Raw genomic sequence first — 19,800 nt, 5'->3', positions numbered from 1 at the left:
CCAAAGGATGCTCTCCCTTTAGAGATCAAATCCAACTTATGAGAGATAAATGTATGTGACCTTGCCCAGTTCGCTGCTACACAGATATTCAGAGAAACCCTAGACCAAAAAGCAGCAGAAGTTGCCATAGATCTGGTGGAATAAGCTTTAATAGGACCAGGTGGGGATAGGCCTTTATCCCTATAGACTTGGAGTATACACTGTGTAATCCACCTGGCTACGGAGACCTTGGAAATGGCCTTGCCCAAAAAGGGTCTAGAAAAAGACACAAATAATTGATCAGACTTACAAAATTGTTTAGTCCTACGTAGATAGAAATGAGGCTGTCTATGAACATCTAGTAAGTGCAGCTTATATTAACCCCTGTTCTGGAAATTTGGGAAGAACACAGGCAGATTAATCATCTGGTTAATATTAGATTCAGAAGCCACTTTCGGTAAGAAAGAAGGATTCATGCGAAGCAAAACCCTGTCTTTATGAAAGATCAAGTAGGGGGGCACGGCAGACAAAGCTTGGATGTCAGAAACCCTTTTAGCAGAAGTAATGGCCACTAAAAAGGCTGTCTTCCAGGACAGAAATTTTAAGTCTACTGATGCTGCTGGTTCAAAAGGGGGTGCCACCAATGCCTGCAGAACTAGAGTAAGGTCCCAAGGGGGGACAGAATTCTTAACCAGGGGATACAAGAGAAAAGTACCTTTTAGAAAGGCCTTGCACAATCTCAAGGAGGCCAGAGCATTCAAATTTTCTCCAGGACACTGATATGCAATCTGGTCTCGGTTTGGGACCACGTGCCTTGGACTGTCCTTCCCCAAAAATGCCACCCCCCACCCGAGCTGGGAGGCGTCCGTGGTCACTGTGGCTTGGGCTGGAGGTGTTAAGAATGGACGACCTGCCAAGATTTCTGGCAATTGGAGCCACCAAAGAAGAGAAGTCTTGCAGGCTCTGCTGATCCGTATAGGGTAGTCCATAGAAAGGTCTACCCAAGACCACTGAACTGCCAAGGTCCACTGAAGCACCCTCATGTGAAGACACACACCTGGTAGAATCAAAATTGCTGCTGCCATGGAGCCTAGGGTGCGGAGAATGTCACTTGCCATTGGTGTCCTGGGGCCGAGTATCACTGACACATGGACCTGTAGGTTCTGTATCCTGTCCAGAGTGAGAAAAACCTGTAATAGTAGAGTGTCCGGCTGTGCCCATATGAATACCAAGGTCTGTGTCAGATTTAGGCGGGACTAGGAGATGTTGACGGTGATCCCTAGATTGACTGCAAGATGCATGAAGGAGTCTCTGGCCATACAAAGTAGATGCTTGGTGATAGCAGTGAGGAGCCAATCGTCTAGGTAAGGAAACACCTGAATTCCCTGCTGCCTCAGGTGAGCCGCTACTACTGCCATAACCTTGGTAAACACCCTGGAGGCTGTGGTGAGACCAAAGGGTAGGGCTCTGAACTGGAAATGGCTGGCTCCCAGCTGGAAGTGAAGAAATCTTCTGGAGCTTTTGCAAATCTTGATGTGGTAGTAAGCGTCCTGGAGGTTGATCGAGCACATCCAGTCGCATCCTTGGAGATAAGGTAGGATGGACTGTAAGGTGACCATCTGGAATTTCTGCTTGACTACCGACAGGTTCAGGGTAGACAGGTCCAATATGGGTCTGAGGTCCCCAGTCTTTTTTGGCACTAAAAAGAACCTGGAGTACACTCCTAATCCGGACTGATCTGGGGGGACCGATTCGCTGGACCGATTGTAAAACAGCTCTGAAATTTCATGCGCTGCGGCTTCCCTTTGAGCGGGTGGGACATCCGAGAGATGCTTTGATTGTATATGTGGGATGATGAATGAGATGGAGTATCCTCTGGATATTATTTGGAGCACCCAATGGTCCATCGTGATGGACTCCCAAGCCATTGGGTACAATAACAATCTTCCCCCGACTGTCTCCAGAGTAGGACAGTCGGGCAACCCCTCAAGGTTGCTGCACGAGTCGGTCCGAGAAGGTCTCTCTCGACCCAAAGTTCCTCGGACCCCCTCTGCCTCTGGGGCGTCTTGTACCCCTCTGCCTCTAGGCGATGAGTTGTCCTAATTGTCCCGGGAAAACTTAGATTTTCGGAACCACATCTTCTTCTGCCCTCTCTGATTCCTAGAAAAGGATCTTTGAGGGCTAGTGAAGCGTACTCCGATGGCAGACAGAGTCTTCCCGTCCTTCTCGCTTTGGACTAAGGTGTCACGAACTGTCTTCCGAAAAAGGGAGGAACCGTCAAAGGGAACATTCGTGAAAGACGCCTTGAAGGGATCCGTGAATTGACAGAATCTGAGCCAGGTGTGCCGCCTCATAGCTATGCCAGTCCCAGCCATCCTAGTCGCTGCTTCCGTGGCATGGGAAAGAAGACGCATGGACATGTTAGAAATGGATTTCAGAGTTGACATTTTCACCAATGACAGTTGCTTGTCCTCTGGCAACAAGGACTCGGGGGGGGGGGGGGTGCCACAGCGAATTCCGTGACCAGGTTTCTCTGGAGTCGAATGACGTGTGCCAAATAATTCAGCGCTCATATGGAAAACGTCGCTGAAGAAAAAACTAACTTCCCAAAGCAATCCACCACCCTAGACTCTTTGTCCAAAGGGTGGACCGAAGAACTTTCCCGAGCCAGTTCTCTCTTGGTGGCAGCCGCCACCACCATAACATCCACAGGGGATCCCTTGTACCAAGCCTGTCTGTCTGTGGGAGGAGAAAAGATCCTGTCTGGGTGTTTGGGTATTGGCTCTATGGTGTCAGGCTCCTTCCATGCCTATGTGGTGATAAGATCCACTAACGGATCTGCAGGAGGGGACACCCAGGATGTAGATGGGCCCATGCCAAAGGCCTCCAAGAATACTGACTCATCCGTTGAGGGTTTTGGGGCTGACCAACCTCCCCTCTGGCGGAGGATTTCCATGATGTCTCCAAAGGAGACATCCTCGGGATGTGACCTGGGGGATCCATCACCTTCATCCGAGTCAGTATCTTCTGTGAGGGACTCGGGGGGAATCCATGTGCCTCCTCTTACATGAATGCTTACGGGGGACCTCCTCAGTGGGATTCTCTGAAGAGGGCTCGTAAGTCATGGGGGGGTTCCACGATGGGATCCACCTGGTCGTCCTCTGGCATGGGCTGTCCCTGGGACAAGCTGATGGGAGTCGTGACCAAATCCAAGGCAGCCTGGGCACAGTCCAAGACAATGGGCTGGGGTCTCAATCCCTGGGAGAGAACCTTTTCCACCACGTCAAAGGCGAAAGGAGAGCACACCTCCTTGGCAGCCAACAAGGAAGAAGTTCTCCCTGGCTCTGTTGTGAGGATCAAGGCCGAGGTAGCCAGGGTTCCGAACGAATGGCTCGGATCTGACAAAGTCAGAGCTGAAGACATCTCCATTCTCTCAGATCCGGCTCCCTGTTCTCAGCCCCGAGAGTTGCTCGGATCCAAACAAGTCTGATCTGAGGAATTCAAGGTAATGGCCGGCGTCGAGGTTGGAGGAACTGTTGGCACCAAACCCCGAACTTCGAGGATCCTCGGATCCATAAACCCCAAGAACGATGGTCGGATCGGGGATGGAGAGATAGGATGGAAGAAGGGCATAGAGGTCCGCTCTCTGGCCGGAGAGGGGTCTGGCAAGACTCCCATTTGGATTTGGGTCCGAATGAATCACCGCATCATCTTGTCCACATCAAGCTCCGATAGACTCCGAGTCGACCACGAGGATGTGACCGACTCGGATCTGGTCCTGTGAGATGACCTCGAAGAAGGCCTCTGATCCATGGGCTCTGTCGGCTCCAGGGAAAACCTCGGGGAATGGAGCCGAGGAGAAGAGGTCCTAACAACTTTCACAGGTAGACTGGGAAAATGCTCCCACGTGGGAGATCACTTGCGGAGCCTCTGTACCCTTTTCTCTCTCTCTTTTCTGTCCTTATCTGTAGCTTTTGTCCCCACTTCAGCAGGCTTAGAGGGAGGTTGAGTCCCAGCCTGAGGGGGGGTTGGTCAGCTACAGGAGCCGATGTCGAGGCCGACGTCTCTAAGGCAGAAACTGGTAGCAGGCCCTTGGTTACCAGTTTCGCCTTCCTCTCTTTAAGGGCTCTGGGATTGAACCCTGCACACACAGCACATGGCAAACTAAGATGGGGAACGCCAAGGCAAATAACACACAGAGTGTGGCCATCAGCCGGTGAAAGCTTGTGGCCATACTCTGTGCATTTCTTAAACATTGGTTTACGCTGGTCAGCCATAACACACTCCATGTAGCCAAAGGCTAAACTAGACTCACACACACACACACACACACACACACACACACACACACACACACACACACACACACACACACACTCAGGGGTTGGATAGGCCTACTCTATTTCAAAACACAAACCTTCTAACTATTATTTTATTTATTTATTTTTAAAAAAAAAAACGATGACAAGATGAAGGGGAGGAAGGTTGTCACAAACAACTACTCTCACACACACTAACTTAACAATCAAATGTTCCACTTACTATACCCAACTTGGAGCTATAGAGACCACGATGTGTACGCATGAAGCGGCAAACAAGATCTGGTGGAAGGTAGGAAAGGTGAGGGATTATGGGTAAGGAGGGGAGCTTGGAGCAGATGCTTGATAAAATGTTGCCGGCTCGGATCAGATATGGATCCGAATACCCACAGGTTGCAGATAAATTAAGCTAACTACTTCAGATCAACCAATTAAGTACAAAACCTCTGTAAGTAACAACAAATGTCAAAATGCAACAAGTTGTTGGCAGCTGATCAGTGCTGTGCAAAAAATTCTGCACAATGATCAAACAGTGGGGCACCACAAGCAGCAAATACTAAACATCAGTAAAAAAATAATTATTTTTAAATGACAAAGATCAATACAGAGAAATGCTATGAAATGTATGAGTCAAGGCAGGAAATGATTGTGCAAGTTTAACCATGCGCAAAGCCTCAGTAGCACATAGGCCATTCATCTCCTACTTTTGCGAGATCCTCACCCCTCTTAGAATTTCATTGCCTATCCTAAAAGCATTTCCTTCTACACTTCTTCTACAGTCTAGGTGGCAGAGGGACCTAATAAGAGAAGATCAGCATTTTTGCTTATACTGCTACTCCTGCAGTCTAAGCAGCATAGGTGTCAGACAGGGTGATATCCACCATCTCTTGTCAGATCCATTTACTTCATGCTCCAAGTGTAAACTGGATGCACTTTCTTTTGATTCCAGCTATTTCATCCTCTGTACTACTACTCCAACAGTCTAGGTGACAGGTGGGCTGAGCTACTTCACTTATGCACACAGCCCATGTGGCAGGTAGGTCGTGCTACTTAACCTATGCACACAGCCTAGGTGCTAGGGTCGGTTGTGCTACTTAACTTATGCACGTAACCTGTGTGGCAGGAAGGTCATGCTACTTAACCTATGCACACAGCCTGTGTGGCAGTTATGATGTGCTTCTCTCTTCTGGCCATTTTAACTCTTAGCATAGGTGGCAGGCTGCATTTACAATTTAACTTATAACCTAGGTTGTAGATATAGGCTACACTTTCAGTTCGTTTCCTGACAAAGCCTTTGCAGATAAAGTATACTATCTGCATCTGTTTGGAGCCTCTACTTTTTATCTGAGTGTAATGCACTGGATTTTCAGCACTGGAAACATTTAGGTTGGGGTGTTTCTTTTACTCACATGTCCACCTCCTCCTCTTACAAGGATGGAAAAGATACTGTCATATTACTTATTGTCCTAGACTCCTACCAGCCCGTTCTTTCAATTTTACCACCTCTCTCACCCTCCAGATACCCTACTATATTATCTATTACACCTCTGACATTTCTACATCTATGCTTTACTGCTGTATTTACAAGTTATAACCCCATCTATCTTGCAAACTCAAAATGCTAAATGTTGATCTCTCAACACTTTCCTTAGCATGCTGTGTTACTATTTTATCTGTCACTTTAGCCTTCATTCTATTCATTACAGCTACTTAGCCTTTTTTTTTCTTCCATGTCAGGAAACTCCAGCCATACTCAGACCCACTGCTGGCAAAGAAGAACACACAGTCTACTGATTGGCACCAGCAATAAGCTCACTTATGCTACTCTCAAAACTCTACAGTCTCCTGCTCAAAATTACACGCTCAGGTGATACTCACACCCAGGACCATCTTACTTTAATCCTCAATTACAGAGCCCAGTCACCAATCATATCAGAAATAAAGACCTTAAAACTGACTACCTTAATGCATGCAATCTTAATAATAAATGGACCAGTCTCGAACCATGGCTAGTAACAAAAAAATCCTCATATTCATGCAATACCAGAAACCTGGCTGAAATATGACTGCTGCTCCTCTACTTTCATACAGCACAGTGTGTGTGTGTGTGTGTGTGTGTGTGTGTGTGTGTGTGTGTGTGTGTGTGTGTGTGTGTGTAAATATATATATACATCAATACCAATAAAAACAAAATGAACTGACATGTTCCAGTTTATGTTTGTACAATGCACTCCTACATCTCTTACAGTTTATATCACTAAGGTGTAATGCTATACGACTCAAAGGTCATGGAGGTTTGACCTACATAAAAAGCCCCACACTGGCAGACCACCATGTATACTACCCATTTAGTCCGACAGGTAATAAAAGATCTAACTTCATAAACTCTTGAACTATTTATAGATGTAAAAGATCTAGAATTAAATATGACCTTGCAATAAATGCAAATACCACAACAGTTACAGCCCTTCAAACCACTACCCATCTTTTTATCTTTGTTAACATCCATTTTCATCTAGATCTCATTTTGTTTTCTTTGGTATTGATGCTGTATGGGGTAAAGATCTGTCTAAGGATGATAAACATAAAATTGTTGTTGTTGTTTGTCTTTCGGCTTTTTCCCGGTTAGGGGTCGCCACAGCGGAACTCCGGTCCGCTAATGATTGGCAGTAGATTTTTACGGTGCCGAGTTGCCAGCTCAACTCCCAACCTTCAACAAAGGCATGCTCATTCACTCATGACTTTCAGAATGCCACTCGACTGTGGGGAGGACACTATGTGGAAAAACTATCAGTTGCATTTGTGCTGGACCTGGAGTTGAGGTGTATTTGGTTTGGTCCATGCACTCTCTCTTTTGTTTGTGCGTGCACTGGAGCTGTTTGATGTTTATATATATATATATATATATATATATACATATAGAAGATTGCATTTGCATTTTGTTTTCAACGCACTCTGACTGGATCTTTTTCTCTACCTGCATTCAGTCTTACTATGTTCTAAATTTTGCTATGTACTCGTTTTATGTATAACATTGTTGACTGAAAGACTGCAATGTATTTTCTATTTTTTTTCGCTCAGGTCATGGCTGAAAAGGTCAACAGAGCAGTCCACTTAATCTGTGAACAAATGGTAATAAATACATACATACATATATAAATTGCAAAGAGACAGATAAACTTCAATGCACAGAGAAAGGTGCAGTACAACTGTAAAGAAAAGTCTGACTTTAAATTGAAGATGATAAACATGGATGTGCCCTAAACGTCTGAAGATTTTTCACTAAGCTTTTATTTGGGGGGGGGGGAGTTGGAGAATAGACTGGTACAGTAGCTTGGTTCAGCTTTAGAAGGAACAATGTAAACAGATGAACAAGGGTTTTAGTATGAGGTATGTTCTGAAACCATTAACTGCCACTGAATAAATCTCCAGGCAGTGGCAGTGCTACAGGGGGGTATGTGCCTCCCCCTGCCGGTTTAAATGCATGCCCCTGTGAGTGCCTTGGCCAAGGAATCCCCCCCCCAAAAGATGCAAATTACATACAGCCATGGGTCCAGGGCACAATTCACCAACACACACAAAAAAAATATATATATATATATATATATATATATATATATGTGTGTGTGTGTGTGTGTGTGTGTGTGTGTGTTTTAACAAATATTTTTATTCTTTATTTCCCCTTAATGGAACCCGCAAAGTGTACGTGCATACATCCAATTGACGTTCGAGACACTCTTGTGTGCCTTCTGCCCTCTCTTGCTTAATCTTACTTGGGCACCACCCCAAAAGACCTATAATTGGCTGGCAGGTAGTGGGGGCACTGCCAATCTGCTAGAAAGACAATGCCTTGAGCTTTATCACTGGCACCCACAACAAGCGATTTAGGTTCCAAAAAACACTACATCCCTCAGCTTGCTGTGGGTGCATTAAACAGCATTTGGTGTGTTGGGCAGAGGAAAACAACAAGTCTGAGTCTCTCAAGTAAGTAGGGATACTTACTAGTATACTTCTTGACTTTGTTCATACTTACACAACCTGCTGAAGGAGTCATTGGGAGAAATGTTTCATTTTGGTGCTTGTGCAAACTTGACAGACTGCTGAAGGCATTGTTGAAGGAAACATTTAGTTTTGGTGCTTGTGCAAACTTGGATAGACTGCTGAAGGGTCATGGGGGGAATGCTTCATTCTGGTGTTTGTGCAAACTTGGACAGACTGCTAAAGGGGTCTTTGAGGTAAACATTTAATTCTGGTGCTTGTGCAAATGTGGATAGACTGCTGAAGGGATTGTTTTTCTCTGGCAAATCAGTTACTGAGGAAGACTGAAGTCACTAAATAATGACATACATTTGAGTTTCAGACTTCATACTTTTCAGAAAAATGCATGCTAACACAAATCCTGTTATTCTAACAACTAAGTTTATAAGAGCAATATTTAAAATGTGTCCCTATTTTTGGGCCTTAGTTCCCCCTCCCCCCCATTATTTTAGGCTTTGTCCAGATTTCTTGTGCTATGAGATTGAGAGGTATGAATAAATACAATTGTTGATAAGGGCAAGATAAACTATGCTTTACCTTTGTGACGAGGGAATACTCTGAATGTTAAGAAGAGCTGCCTCATATGAAAAGGGGTGCCTAAGTTCTAGGATTTAGAATTATTTGTGGAATGCATGCCATTAATGGGAAGGCCTGAAATTAATACTTGATCATAGTTCCATAAATATACTTTTGTGTGTGTGTGTGTGTGTGTGTGTGTGTGTGTGTTTATCAAATATTAAAAGTATGAGCAATATAGTGGGCAGAATGAAGTAATAACGGAGATGGGGAGAGAGGATGCTGTCAGTGAGGATTTATAACTACATATACTAAGAAAAAATTAGAATAATTTGCTTATTTTTGTGGTGGGGGGGTCTTGGACCTTTTCAGTTTACTCTCAAGTCTCTAATGTCTGATGAGCTGGGTGTGCGATAAAACACAATACATTATAACTGCTTTTTGAACTTTTTTGGTCTTATAAACAGTGTAAATGGAAAATTTATGTTGTAATCATGTGACTGTTCTGGCAAGAAAAAAGATATTGGGGTTATCAAAAAAAACTTTTTATACGGATAAAGTCCATAGTTTAACCATAATGTGAGCCTTCTTACTAATTTAGTAAATTTTGTCACATTTTACTCATCTGTTCATATTGTGCAAAATGGTGTGGTATCCCCCATTTTGAAGATGGAAGGATGAATATGTCTGCAATTTCTTTAATTCTTTTGCTTGTTGGTGTTATGTATGGTATGCCTGGTTTTTTGATTGCTTTATACTGACTGAAGTTGATTTTTTTTTTTTTGGGGGGGGGGGTGCTTTGCTTGCCCATCTGTAGCCTTGGACTTTCGCAATTTGAATTGTTTCTCTTGGCCCTTAGTAGGTGAAGAACTGGGTATTTGGTAGTAACATTTTAACCAAGCTGTCAGCTCCTCCTTGTTTGTTTGTTTATTTGACATTTGTTGACCGGGTTAGTGCGACTGAGCTGTCACCCTTTTTTAGCGGAGACCCGGGGAGAAAAACTTCAGCAGTTAACACATATGCAAAGTATCATACAACATTTCAAAAAATTAGTTTGTAGTTAATTTATAAAGTTAAGGCACCAGAGTGATACATGAAGATATACAGTCATTATCAGAAACACAGTACTAAAGGTTATACCTACATAGCAACATAGAAAAGGAATGTCAGAAAGCATTAGCCTCTCGATATTTAGTTAAAACAGTACAGACGTAAACATATTTCAGTAGAAAGTTGGAATTCCATCTTAGGTGGTACAATGTTCCATATTTTGAAAATGGAAAGTTGACTACAGCTGCAGTTTCTTTAATTCTTTTGCTAGTTGGTGCTATGGAAATGATAGTAATGTCTAACCATATTAAACTGTCTGAGAATGAAGAAGCATCAGCTTAAGAATTTAAGGATATGCAGTTTTAGTTACCTCAGTCATTAAAGCTACAACTTCTTAAGGTTCTCTGCCATGACTTGTTCATACACAGTTATAACAACATTCAGAAAATCACAACTGATCATTTAAAATGCTGCATATCCAAAAGGTACTGAAACCCAAGAATGGGTTATTGTGATATGACATTCCTTTCTAAGTGCTGCTCATACCTCTCAACTCTATTTTTACAGAAAGTCTCAATTTTGCTTCAAATGATTTTCCTGTCCCTCCTGACAATTTTTTTTATTTTTTGATAAATCATTCGTGATTACAGTCAGTAATGCCCTTCAGACTTTTAAACTTCTTAACGTTGTTCACAAAATGTATACTGATTCAAAACGTATTCATTTTTAAGTGAACTAGAGGAATATTTAAAAAGTGTTCCTGATCTTATCCACCTCATTTCATTTTGTCTTTGTCCAAAATTCTTGACCATATGAATTGAAAGGTATGGTGCTACCCCAAAACATTAAAATCTAAATTTTCTCTTTTGGAGTTATTTCAGCAAACTAGAAACAAAGTACTAGACAGTTAATGTTGTTGCAGTTGCTTGGTACAGTTTTTGTCTTTATCAGTGCTGTTTTTCTTAGAGTGGGCTGGTAAGATATGTTTGTTTGCAGAATCAGTAGCTCAACGGGCAGCACTCCTGCCTTAGTTCCAGAAGGTTGTAGGTTCTACATCCACACCAGGTACATGGATTTATTTTCCAGTGCAGCATAAGGGTGTTACAGCACTACTGGGTGTACTATCCTTTGGATGAGATGTCAAACCGATGCCCCATCAAGACCCCAACTGCATGAGTTGGTGGGAGCTCAGGTGGATGTAAAAGATCCCACAGCACTTAAAAAGAGTTGAGGATGCTTCTAGGTGTCCTGGTAAATCTCCGTAGGTAGTTTGACCTCAGGTCTCACTTGAAAAAAGAGGCTGTTGGCCTAGTGGGACTAACCCAGTCAATACAAAGTATAAATAAAACATGTCTGCTACTATATCTCAGTTATTTCATTATATCTTTGTAATCCGACTATTTTAATGCATCAGACTCATTAAGTGGATAAGACTGTTAAATCTCAATGGACCTGCCACTGTAAAGTTATATTGGAAGGGTTTGTAGCATTAGTCTTTCCAAAAGCAATATGCGGAGTATGATTACTTGTATGCTGAAAGAAAGTCTAGAAGACTTTGGATGGAAATGCCTGCTAAAAGTATTACCGTATGACATGTTTGCTAGTAGGAAAACAAGAGAATTGAAACACTTTCGGATATGAGTAGGGAACAACATCATGGAATGGATGGTGGTTACTGAAGCTATAGAGTAAAGGATGATGTTTTAATTATACTGTCTTTGATAAGACACACCTATTTATTCTGCATTTATGGCTATGTGAAATAACTGGTTCAAACAATATAAGCATGTGAAATAATCGCGTTTATATTATGCTATCGAAAGATGAAAATAGCGAATGCTATTTCATCAAACCTAAAATATCTAAAGCACATAATATCGAACATTCAGAACAGCAAATTTTTTCCGTGGGAACAAATTCGCTATTCCGAAACACATACACATAACACAAGCACACCTAAAAAACATCAATCCACACACATACACTTAAAATCCTACAACTAACCCTACACTAAACTGTACATACACTATCTATCCACTTACCTTAACCCAAACCTTAACCCTAAGGTCTGTCACTATCGCACACTCACCTAACCCGCACCCTAACCCTAACTCACTTAATCCGTCCCTAACCCTAACTCACCTAACCCGCGCCCTAACCCTAACTTCCACACAATCGCACACTTACTTGAATCCGACCCGTAACTTTCCACCACAGCACTGAAAATAGCGAAACCACAGAACCGGCCAACCAAATTCTTAGGAAAGAATTTGGTGTTCTGCAGCTTCACTATTTTTAGCGTTTGCTGAAAACGGGTCAATATTAGAACATTCGAAGTTTTAAAATTTCGATGTTCTGATACAGACCCAAACAATCTATTATTTTATGAGTAAATGCCCTCTTATGGAGAAAATGACATGTACTGCAACAGCACCAGATCAAGTAGAATGTGGCATTAAGATGAAAAGCTGGGATTTTTTACAATTAAGAGTTCAACAAATGCAAATTTGCAAGCAGGTTGTTGCTTTAGATGGTGTGGATTTTGCCTTTTGAACACTGTACATATGTCTGTGTGTTGTCTCTGCTGTGATGTTTCAACATCAAAGACTTTAAAAAAAAAATAAAAAGAAAGAAAGAAAACTTGAATAAGAGATGGTAGTTAGCATCACAGCAAGGTCAGAGTCAAAGTTACTCCACTGGATGGCAAAGTGCTACGTTTGGTCATAAAGAGATAATGCGGTAAGAGGTAAAATATAAACAATCTCTGATACAATTAATGGAAGCAGTGGCACTGTTCAGATCAAGGAGGCAAAAAGAATAGTTGTAATGCCATGATGCTAAAATATGGATAGCCAGCAGTTCGGGAACAGCAACTATCTCTTGGTTAGGGATCAGATAGTAGATGAAGTAAGACAAACTCATCAAAATAATGTGAGACTCTAGGAGTAGATCACAAGCAGAAGTAGTATAAATAAAATTAGAGAATGGGCAAAGCATACATCTACACCCTGACGGGAGAACAAGAATTCGGTTAATGATCAGGTAATGCCACAGTTTTACAGCAGTGTACTAATGTGTCTTGAAGCTCAAACAGAAAAAAAAAACTGATGCCATTTTTACACTCACTAAATACAAGTTTGCTGTTTACTGAGTGAAAAATTAAAAAAAATGTAAATAAAGAAAATAAGAGTAAGATGTGTGTGTGTGTGTGTGTGTGTGTGTGTGTGTGTGTGTGTGTGTGTGTGTGTGTGTGTGTGTGTGTGCACACGCTCATGCATGCTTGTTTATCTGTGCATCTCTGCATTACAAAGGGAGAAAAAGATGGCATTAGACAGGGATAGAGACAGAGACAGTGCATACCAACTTTACACACACTGACTAAACAATAAATATGAAACTCTAAAGTCTGGCATTGTTAACTGACTTTAATCCTCAATTTACCAGCAAATCAAACATTCCTCGTGGGACAGAGAAGAACCATGAAGCAAAATCAGGGACAGTTAAGATGCATGGGGGTGTGCTGGTTGCAATGCCTTGCAATGATTTTTTTTTCATTCATTTGATCACAGTGAAACGATCAAGAGTACAATGAGTTGAAGAACAAAGTGTCTGCAACTGCTTGGCAAGTGTATGTGCACAAACATTAAATACTTACATAACTTATATTTTATATATAAAATACTTCCTCCAACAATTGCATATGCTACAGGGAGCTTTAAACATTAAGAGAGGAACTATTTTAAATCAAAAATATAAAAAAAAATTATTAAGCAATAAAAATGCAAAACACTTTAACAGATACCCCATTCTCTAAGCACAATACAGCCCCCAAAGGTGGGCATTATAGGTTCATATGTAGGTACTAGGCTATCGCCCCTAGGGCCTAGATAAGCCTAGCCATAAAGATTCCCTGGCTTTCGCCACCCACAAAATTTATTTTCCTGTGCCCCTGTCGTGCAGAGCCACAGAAGTGATCCCCAGGGTGAATTTCCTATTTCCCATCCAGTTGTCAAGATTTTTCTTAAAGAGGGCTAATGATGTGCTCTGCTTGACATGAATGGGCAGGCTGTTCCAGAGTATGGGAAGTCTCTGGGACAGGAAGCTATCCCTCCAGCATGTTTTGTTATTAGGTCCCTGGAGCGTATGGCTCAGAGGGATTGGGATTTCTTTAAGTGTAGCATGTCCAACAGCTCTCGGTTTGACATGGCCTTGTATGTTAGGCAGAGATCACCTCTGAGTAGGCTATATGCGACAGAGTAGAGCTGGAGTTTTTTGAGACAGTCAGCATAGGGCAACTGTTTTAGGCCAGTGATCCTCTTTGTGAGGTATTTCTGCCGACTTTCCAGTTGTTGTAAATGTCTTGTGAGGTACATACCAAATGGGGCGTTGTACTCTATAATAGGTCTAATGAGGGATGAGTAGAGAAGAACAATGACCTCCTTTTTTTCTGGATGAGAAACCTTTTGTGATGAGGTGTGCCATGTAGAAGGATTTCCTAACTACTGTGGCGATGTGGTTATCAAAGGAGAGACCACTGTCCACCTGTGTCCCTAGGTCTCATCACAATTTTGGTGTTAGGTGGACTACCACCTATGTGGTAGTTCATGGGCACATGGTTTTTCCCAAAGGGGATGACTATGCATTTTTTGGCGTTGGGCTTGAGGCCATGGCTTTGGCATCAGGCATCTGTCTCAGTAAGGCCGTTTTGTAGAATGTCCACATCATTTGGGGATTCAATAATGGCTCCCAGTTTGCAGTCATCTGCGAACTTTGTTAGCCATAGACCCTCAGTGTTGGCCTGAACTTCAGAGAAGTAAATGCCAAACAAGAGTGGACCCAGGACTGACCCCTGTGGTACTCCACTTGCCACTGGTCTGGAGCCGGATTTGGAATCGGCTACTTTCACGGTGTGGGTTCTGTCAGTGAGCCAGGTGGCAACCTATCACGTAACATAGGGATTTATGCCCAGTTTAGTGAGTTCATCTATGATTCTAGAGTGGGGGATGGTGTTGAAGGCCTTGGCGAGGTCTAAATAGGCTGTGTGAACCACCTTACCCTCGTCCACGGCTCTGGTGACTGCTTCAAAGAAGTCAATCAGGTTTAGGGGACATGATCTACCTTTCACAAACCCAAACTGGGTGGGGTCCAGAGTGTGAAGGTTACCAATGTCTTTACTTAAGTTCCATGATGATATGTTCCATGGCCTTGCAGATCAGGCTTGTCAGACTAATGGAGGGGGTAGTTCCCATGGTTCGTGGTGGACTCCCTTATGGAGTGGGATAACTGTAGCTGTGCGTCATTCAGTAGGCACAAAGCCTGAGTTGAGGCTATGCTTGAACATGGTACTTAGGTGGGGTGCCAGTTCATTTTGTAATTTGTGTAAAACACAGCCCGGGATGTTGTCTGGTCCCATGGATGCTGTATTCTTGGCTTTGGAGAGTGCAGTTTCTACCTGTGCAACTGTGATTACCAGGACTTGGCATTCTTCCAGTATTGAGATGGACCCTTTCGGGAATGAGGGGGGGGGGGGTGAAACTGGCACTGAACCTATCTGCCAGGATGCTGGCAATATCAGTTGGTTCAGTACATTCAGTGCCATTGTGATGTAACTCAAAGCAGATCTGAGTGTTGCCATTGAGATTGTTGACATAACTACAGAATGCCTTATGACTGTCTTTAGAATCTGTGGTGATTTTGTTCTCATAACTAGCTTTGGAGGATTTTATGAGGGATCTCAGCTTCTTACTGAGGCTGACAAAGGAGCTTTTCCAATTATGGGATTTTACTCTTTTTTGCAACAGTTTCTTCCTTCTGTTATAGAGTTTGTTTATGGCAGGGGACCATAAGACTGGTTTCCTTTTTTTGGAGGAGAGCGTCTTGGTTCTATTTGGGATGGCATGGTCCAGGCACATGTGTATGTGCTAGTACAGTGCATTGGTGTAAGATTCAGCAGTCATGCTTCTACTTCCCGTCTGCATGGGTGTCATGAAGTTTGCCAATTCTGTCTTAAGAAGCATGAAGTTGGCTTTGGAGAAGGTTTTTACAGTGGTTACCTTAATGGGGGGTGGGGGCGGGATGTGGATGTCTAGGGTGATTAGCTTATGGTCGGAGCTGATCTCTGTTGTGGAGCATTGGTCTCCCATGTTGGTAATGACCAGGTCTGGGATACTGGTGCCCCTGGTGGGGGTATGGATAAGTTAATCCAAGGCGCTGGAATTTTTGAATTCCAAAAAACGTTGAGCAAATGTGTTGGTACATGAGTAGTTTTCCCAGTTAATGGCGGGGTAGTTGAATTTACCACGTATTAGGTTATTTGGTTGTACCTTAATATTTTCCAGTATGTTAAGAAAAGTGGAGTGGGAATCTTGGGGCATGGTAGGGGATCTGTAGCAAGCTACAATTTGGATTGCAGTCTTGCCTAGTGTTAGTTGCACCTAGAGAATTTCAGACGCATTATGTTGGGCAACTAGTCTGGAGGTGCGGATATCCTTGGTGAATATGGACACGCCTCTGCCTTTAGTGTTTCGGTCCAGATTAGGTGGCCAAAAGGTGTGGTATGAATTGTAGGCTGGTACTGAAGGGGTGCTCTCTGGAGCTTTGAACTAGGTCTCTGTCACTGCATAGATATCGATGTTCTCTATTTTAAGGAGTGCCTCGAGTGAGTGCATTTTGAGGTTTAGACTTCTAGCATTGAGTAGCATTGCCCTCATATTTTGCTTGCTTGTATCTGTTACGGTGGTAATTTTGTCATTTAAACTTTGCCTAAAAAAGGTACTACAGGGGTTGCAACAGCCTTAGCCAGTATCCGGAAGCCCAGAGGCAACAGATGCAGGCCATCTCTGGCAAAGCATTGTGGTCTGTCGATCATGTCATTGCAAGCAGACAGATACTGGATCCTCTTAGAATGACACCAGAACCTTAGCCAATTGTTGAAGTCAATCATTTTGTCCTTGTACTGTGGTATCATTCTGGGCAATGGCAGGATGCTACTCAGGGCTAGGGTCATACCTGCCTGGGCTACAAGATCCAAGAGCTCCTCCATGTCTCTTTTCATGTAGTCCAGGGAGGTATGTCTCAGGTCATTCACTCCAACATGGACAATGACAGAGTCGTATTTGTACTTGCTGTGGAGTGACCTGAGTGTGTGTGTGTGTTATGTGGCAGATCCTGGCACCCGACAGGTAGATGACTGTAATTTTCTCCTTGTTTAGCCTGGTGAGTGGGACATTAGTGTGACTGACTATAGAGACGCCTATGACTAGTGTGTTGGGTACATTGTTTTGCCTTAGGAGCTGAGGTTGAGTGGCACACTGGTATTGTGAGCTATGTGTCACTTGCGTTGTGTTGGGGGGTGGTGGTTGTTTATGTTTCAGCTTCGGAGGTCTCTGTTGCTTGGGCACATTTATATTAAGAGCCTCCATGTATGTAGGTGTGTGTTTTGTGTTACTAGGTGTGAGTTTTGGTGGTGTAGGTTTTGAAGTACTATGTGATGTATGTGGTGTTGTGCGGGTGTTAACCTTCTCCTCTTGACTGGCTAGTCCAGTTTTGAGTGGAGAGAGCTTGGCTTCCAGCTTGGCTATATAAGTGCATCACTCACAGGTTGTACTGTTGGGTGGTAGGAGGAGAGGGTTGTCTGTGTATATGAGGCAATTGCTACATTGCCCCAAGATGCCCAGATTCACCAGGTGGACAAGAGAAAACACAGAGTGCTGACCCTTGGACATACCTGGATAGGTGCTTATTTATTTAAGTACTAAAACTGTTTTCCTCTTTACTTAGCAAGGAAAGTTAAGTGCTGCATCAATTTATAGACTATCTAGTGCTTACAATGAGTTCTAAGCAATGCTAGGCTCAAAGAATCAGGTTAGAGTGCTAAAACTGAGAAACTGGCTAGTTCTAAGGGAATATTTGAAGAGCAGACTTTCTGGCGGCGATAATAGTTTAACCCTAGCTAAGTGGCGATGTGCAAACACAGGCAAACAAGGGTTTTTAAGCCAGAAAGTTGAAAGGGATAGAAAGCAGCCCCAAATAGCCAATAAGGTACAATTCCTGAGCTGTAAACCACTCCTCTAGCGATAGATAGGCAGCTAAGTGCTTACCACACCCACTGAAAAGCAGAAAGACTTCCCTCTACCACAGCCAGGTCTGGACAACTCAGAAACACAGAAATAAAGTCCTGAAACCAGCAATTCTAGGATCTGGATTATTCTAGTATAGAAAAAGGTGGGAAATGAGCAAACAGTATTTTTTTTGTTTTTGTTTTTGTTTTTTAAGATTAATTTAAGCAGACAAATGCAACTAAACAGTAAATAAGCACAGAAAAGGCCATCACACTTGAGTGTGTAGCCTACAACAGTAAATGCAGTTTATACTTTAAATTTAAGCAGGAACCAAGTGCACAAACAGTAAAACAATTTAAACAGTAAAATACAGTAAAAATAGTAGCTAGACTACTTTAAAACGGCTTTTAGAAGTGTGGTTAGCAAAAACAGTCAAGAAAAGCCAAAAAGGTATTTGTAAACAGCAAAAAGTCTCTCTTCCTTGTTTCTGGTGCTATAGTAGTCTGCAGGACGCCCAAACAGGATCAGGCAATTAATGCCATTCCAGGGGAGGTGGTAAGGCTATCCATGCCCGTGGTGTCTGTCCTCACAACACTCCTGGGCACACATTAATTCACTAATAATGCCCACTGTGGACAGCATTACTGTTTGTATAACAGGGTACTTAAATTATGCATGAGTCAGTGATAGAACAAACAAGGACAGCAGGGACAGTGCCACTGATATCCCACTGGAACTGTGCAGAGTCCATGAGAAGTACTTGGACAGAAGGAATGGTCAGCAGTCCTCTTCTGGTGACAAATTCTGTACCTACAAAGGGCATATCCAACAGCCAGTTTCCACCACACTTGAAATTCTAGAAATGACTAATTTAAAATAATGAATTTTTTATCCGATGAGTAAAAGGTGATACAACAGAAACACATATTTCTTGCTTAATTAAAATGCAACAAAGGAAACTCTACAATAATCCCTTTCCCCACTGCAAAGACTCCAGTCCATCAGTCAAACAGATATTTAAAAGTAAAAAATAATTAACTTTATTTGAAGATAAACCCTGATTGCCTTTTTCACAGCATACAGCATACAATTCTAACCACAATTCTTATCAGACTGTTAACACACATCAGAAAAATAGATCTTCATGTGTACTAACTACAAACCACTTCTTAAATGAAGTGATTAAAATATTTCTACAAAACAAATGATTTGCACTGTTGTGATGACTATTTATGTCCAATGGACTATGCCATTTAATTTAAAATTCATACCATTCTGCATGACCATTTCACTATGCTTGTATTGTCAGAATTTTGTTACATTACCAGAAAAATCATCAAAATTGACCCTTCCTCTCATGGTGTTCTTCACAGATTCAGTCTGTTCAAATATTTCCTTCTGCATGAAAGAGCTGAAATTGCCTGTAAATAACAAAAATACAGCAATGATACAAACAGCATGACACTGAAAATATGAATATTGCTACAGTGAGAAGAAAGCATTTCAAACTTAAGACATGCAATTGTTTCTGATTTAGTGGCCCCTACCTTCATCACGTTTACACTATTATTCAGCCTTTATTTCAAGTTGTTGTTGAATAAACAGAAAAACAATTCAAGTAATGCATACTGCCTTGTTCCTAACAGAAAATACCATAATGCACACAAGGGTTCTTGAGGTCTGGCAGCAATCTAAAAACCAGTGAGAAGACTGGAATTTAATGTCAGTCTCAATAATCTCAGAAGTTACTCCAGACCCTTGGAACAGCACACAGTCCTCACTCACACAGCTTAACAGCATGATGGCAGGCAGTACACCGAAGAGGATTTGGGATGGCC

At 42.5% G+C, this 19,800-nt stretch overlaps 1 protein-coding gene across 1 annotated transcript in view; it reads right to left on the bottom strand.

Moving 5' to 3' along the window:
- LOC122811285 (glutamine--fructose-6-phosphate aminotransferase [isomerizing] 1) overlaps nucleotides 1–19,800 on the bottom strand; it is a 1,619,377-nt gene that overhangs the window by 573,942 nt on the left and 1,025,635 nt on the right. The window contains exon 11 of the mRNA XM_044083027.1: nucleotides 19,288–19,383. Within this exon, the coding sequence (XP_043938962.1) occupies nucleotides 19,288–19,383 (96 nt within the window). The remainder of the gene's footprint in view (nucleotides 1–19,287; nucleotides 19,384–19,800) is intronic.

The sequence above is a fragment of the Protopterus annectens genome, chromosome 9.part0 (assembly GCF_019279795.1).
Source record: "Protopterus annectens isolate FY-2018-M chromosome 9.part0, PAN1.0, whole genome shotgun sequence".
Classification (NCBI taxonomy): domain Eukaryota; kingdom Metazoa; phylum Chordata; order Ceratodontiformes; family Protopteridae; genus Protopterus; species Protopterus annectens.
The sequence above is the reverse complement of the archived record's forward strand: the minus strand, read 5'-3'. Positions and strand labels throughout refer to the sequence as shown.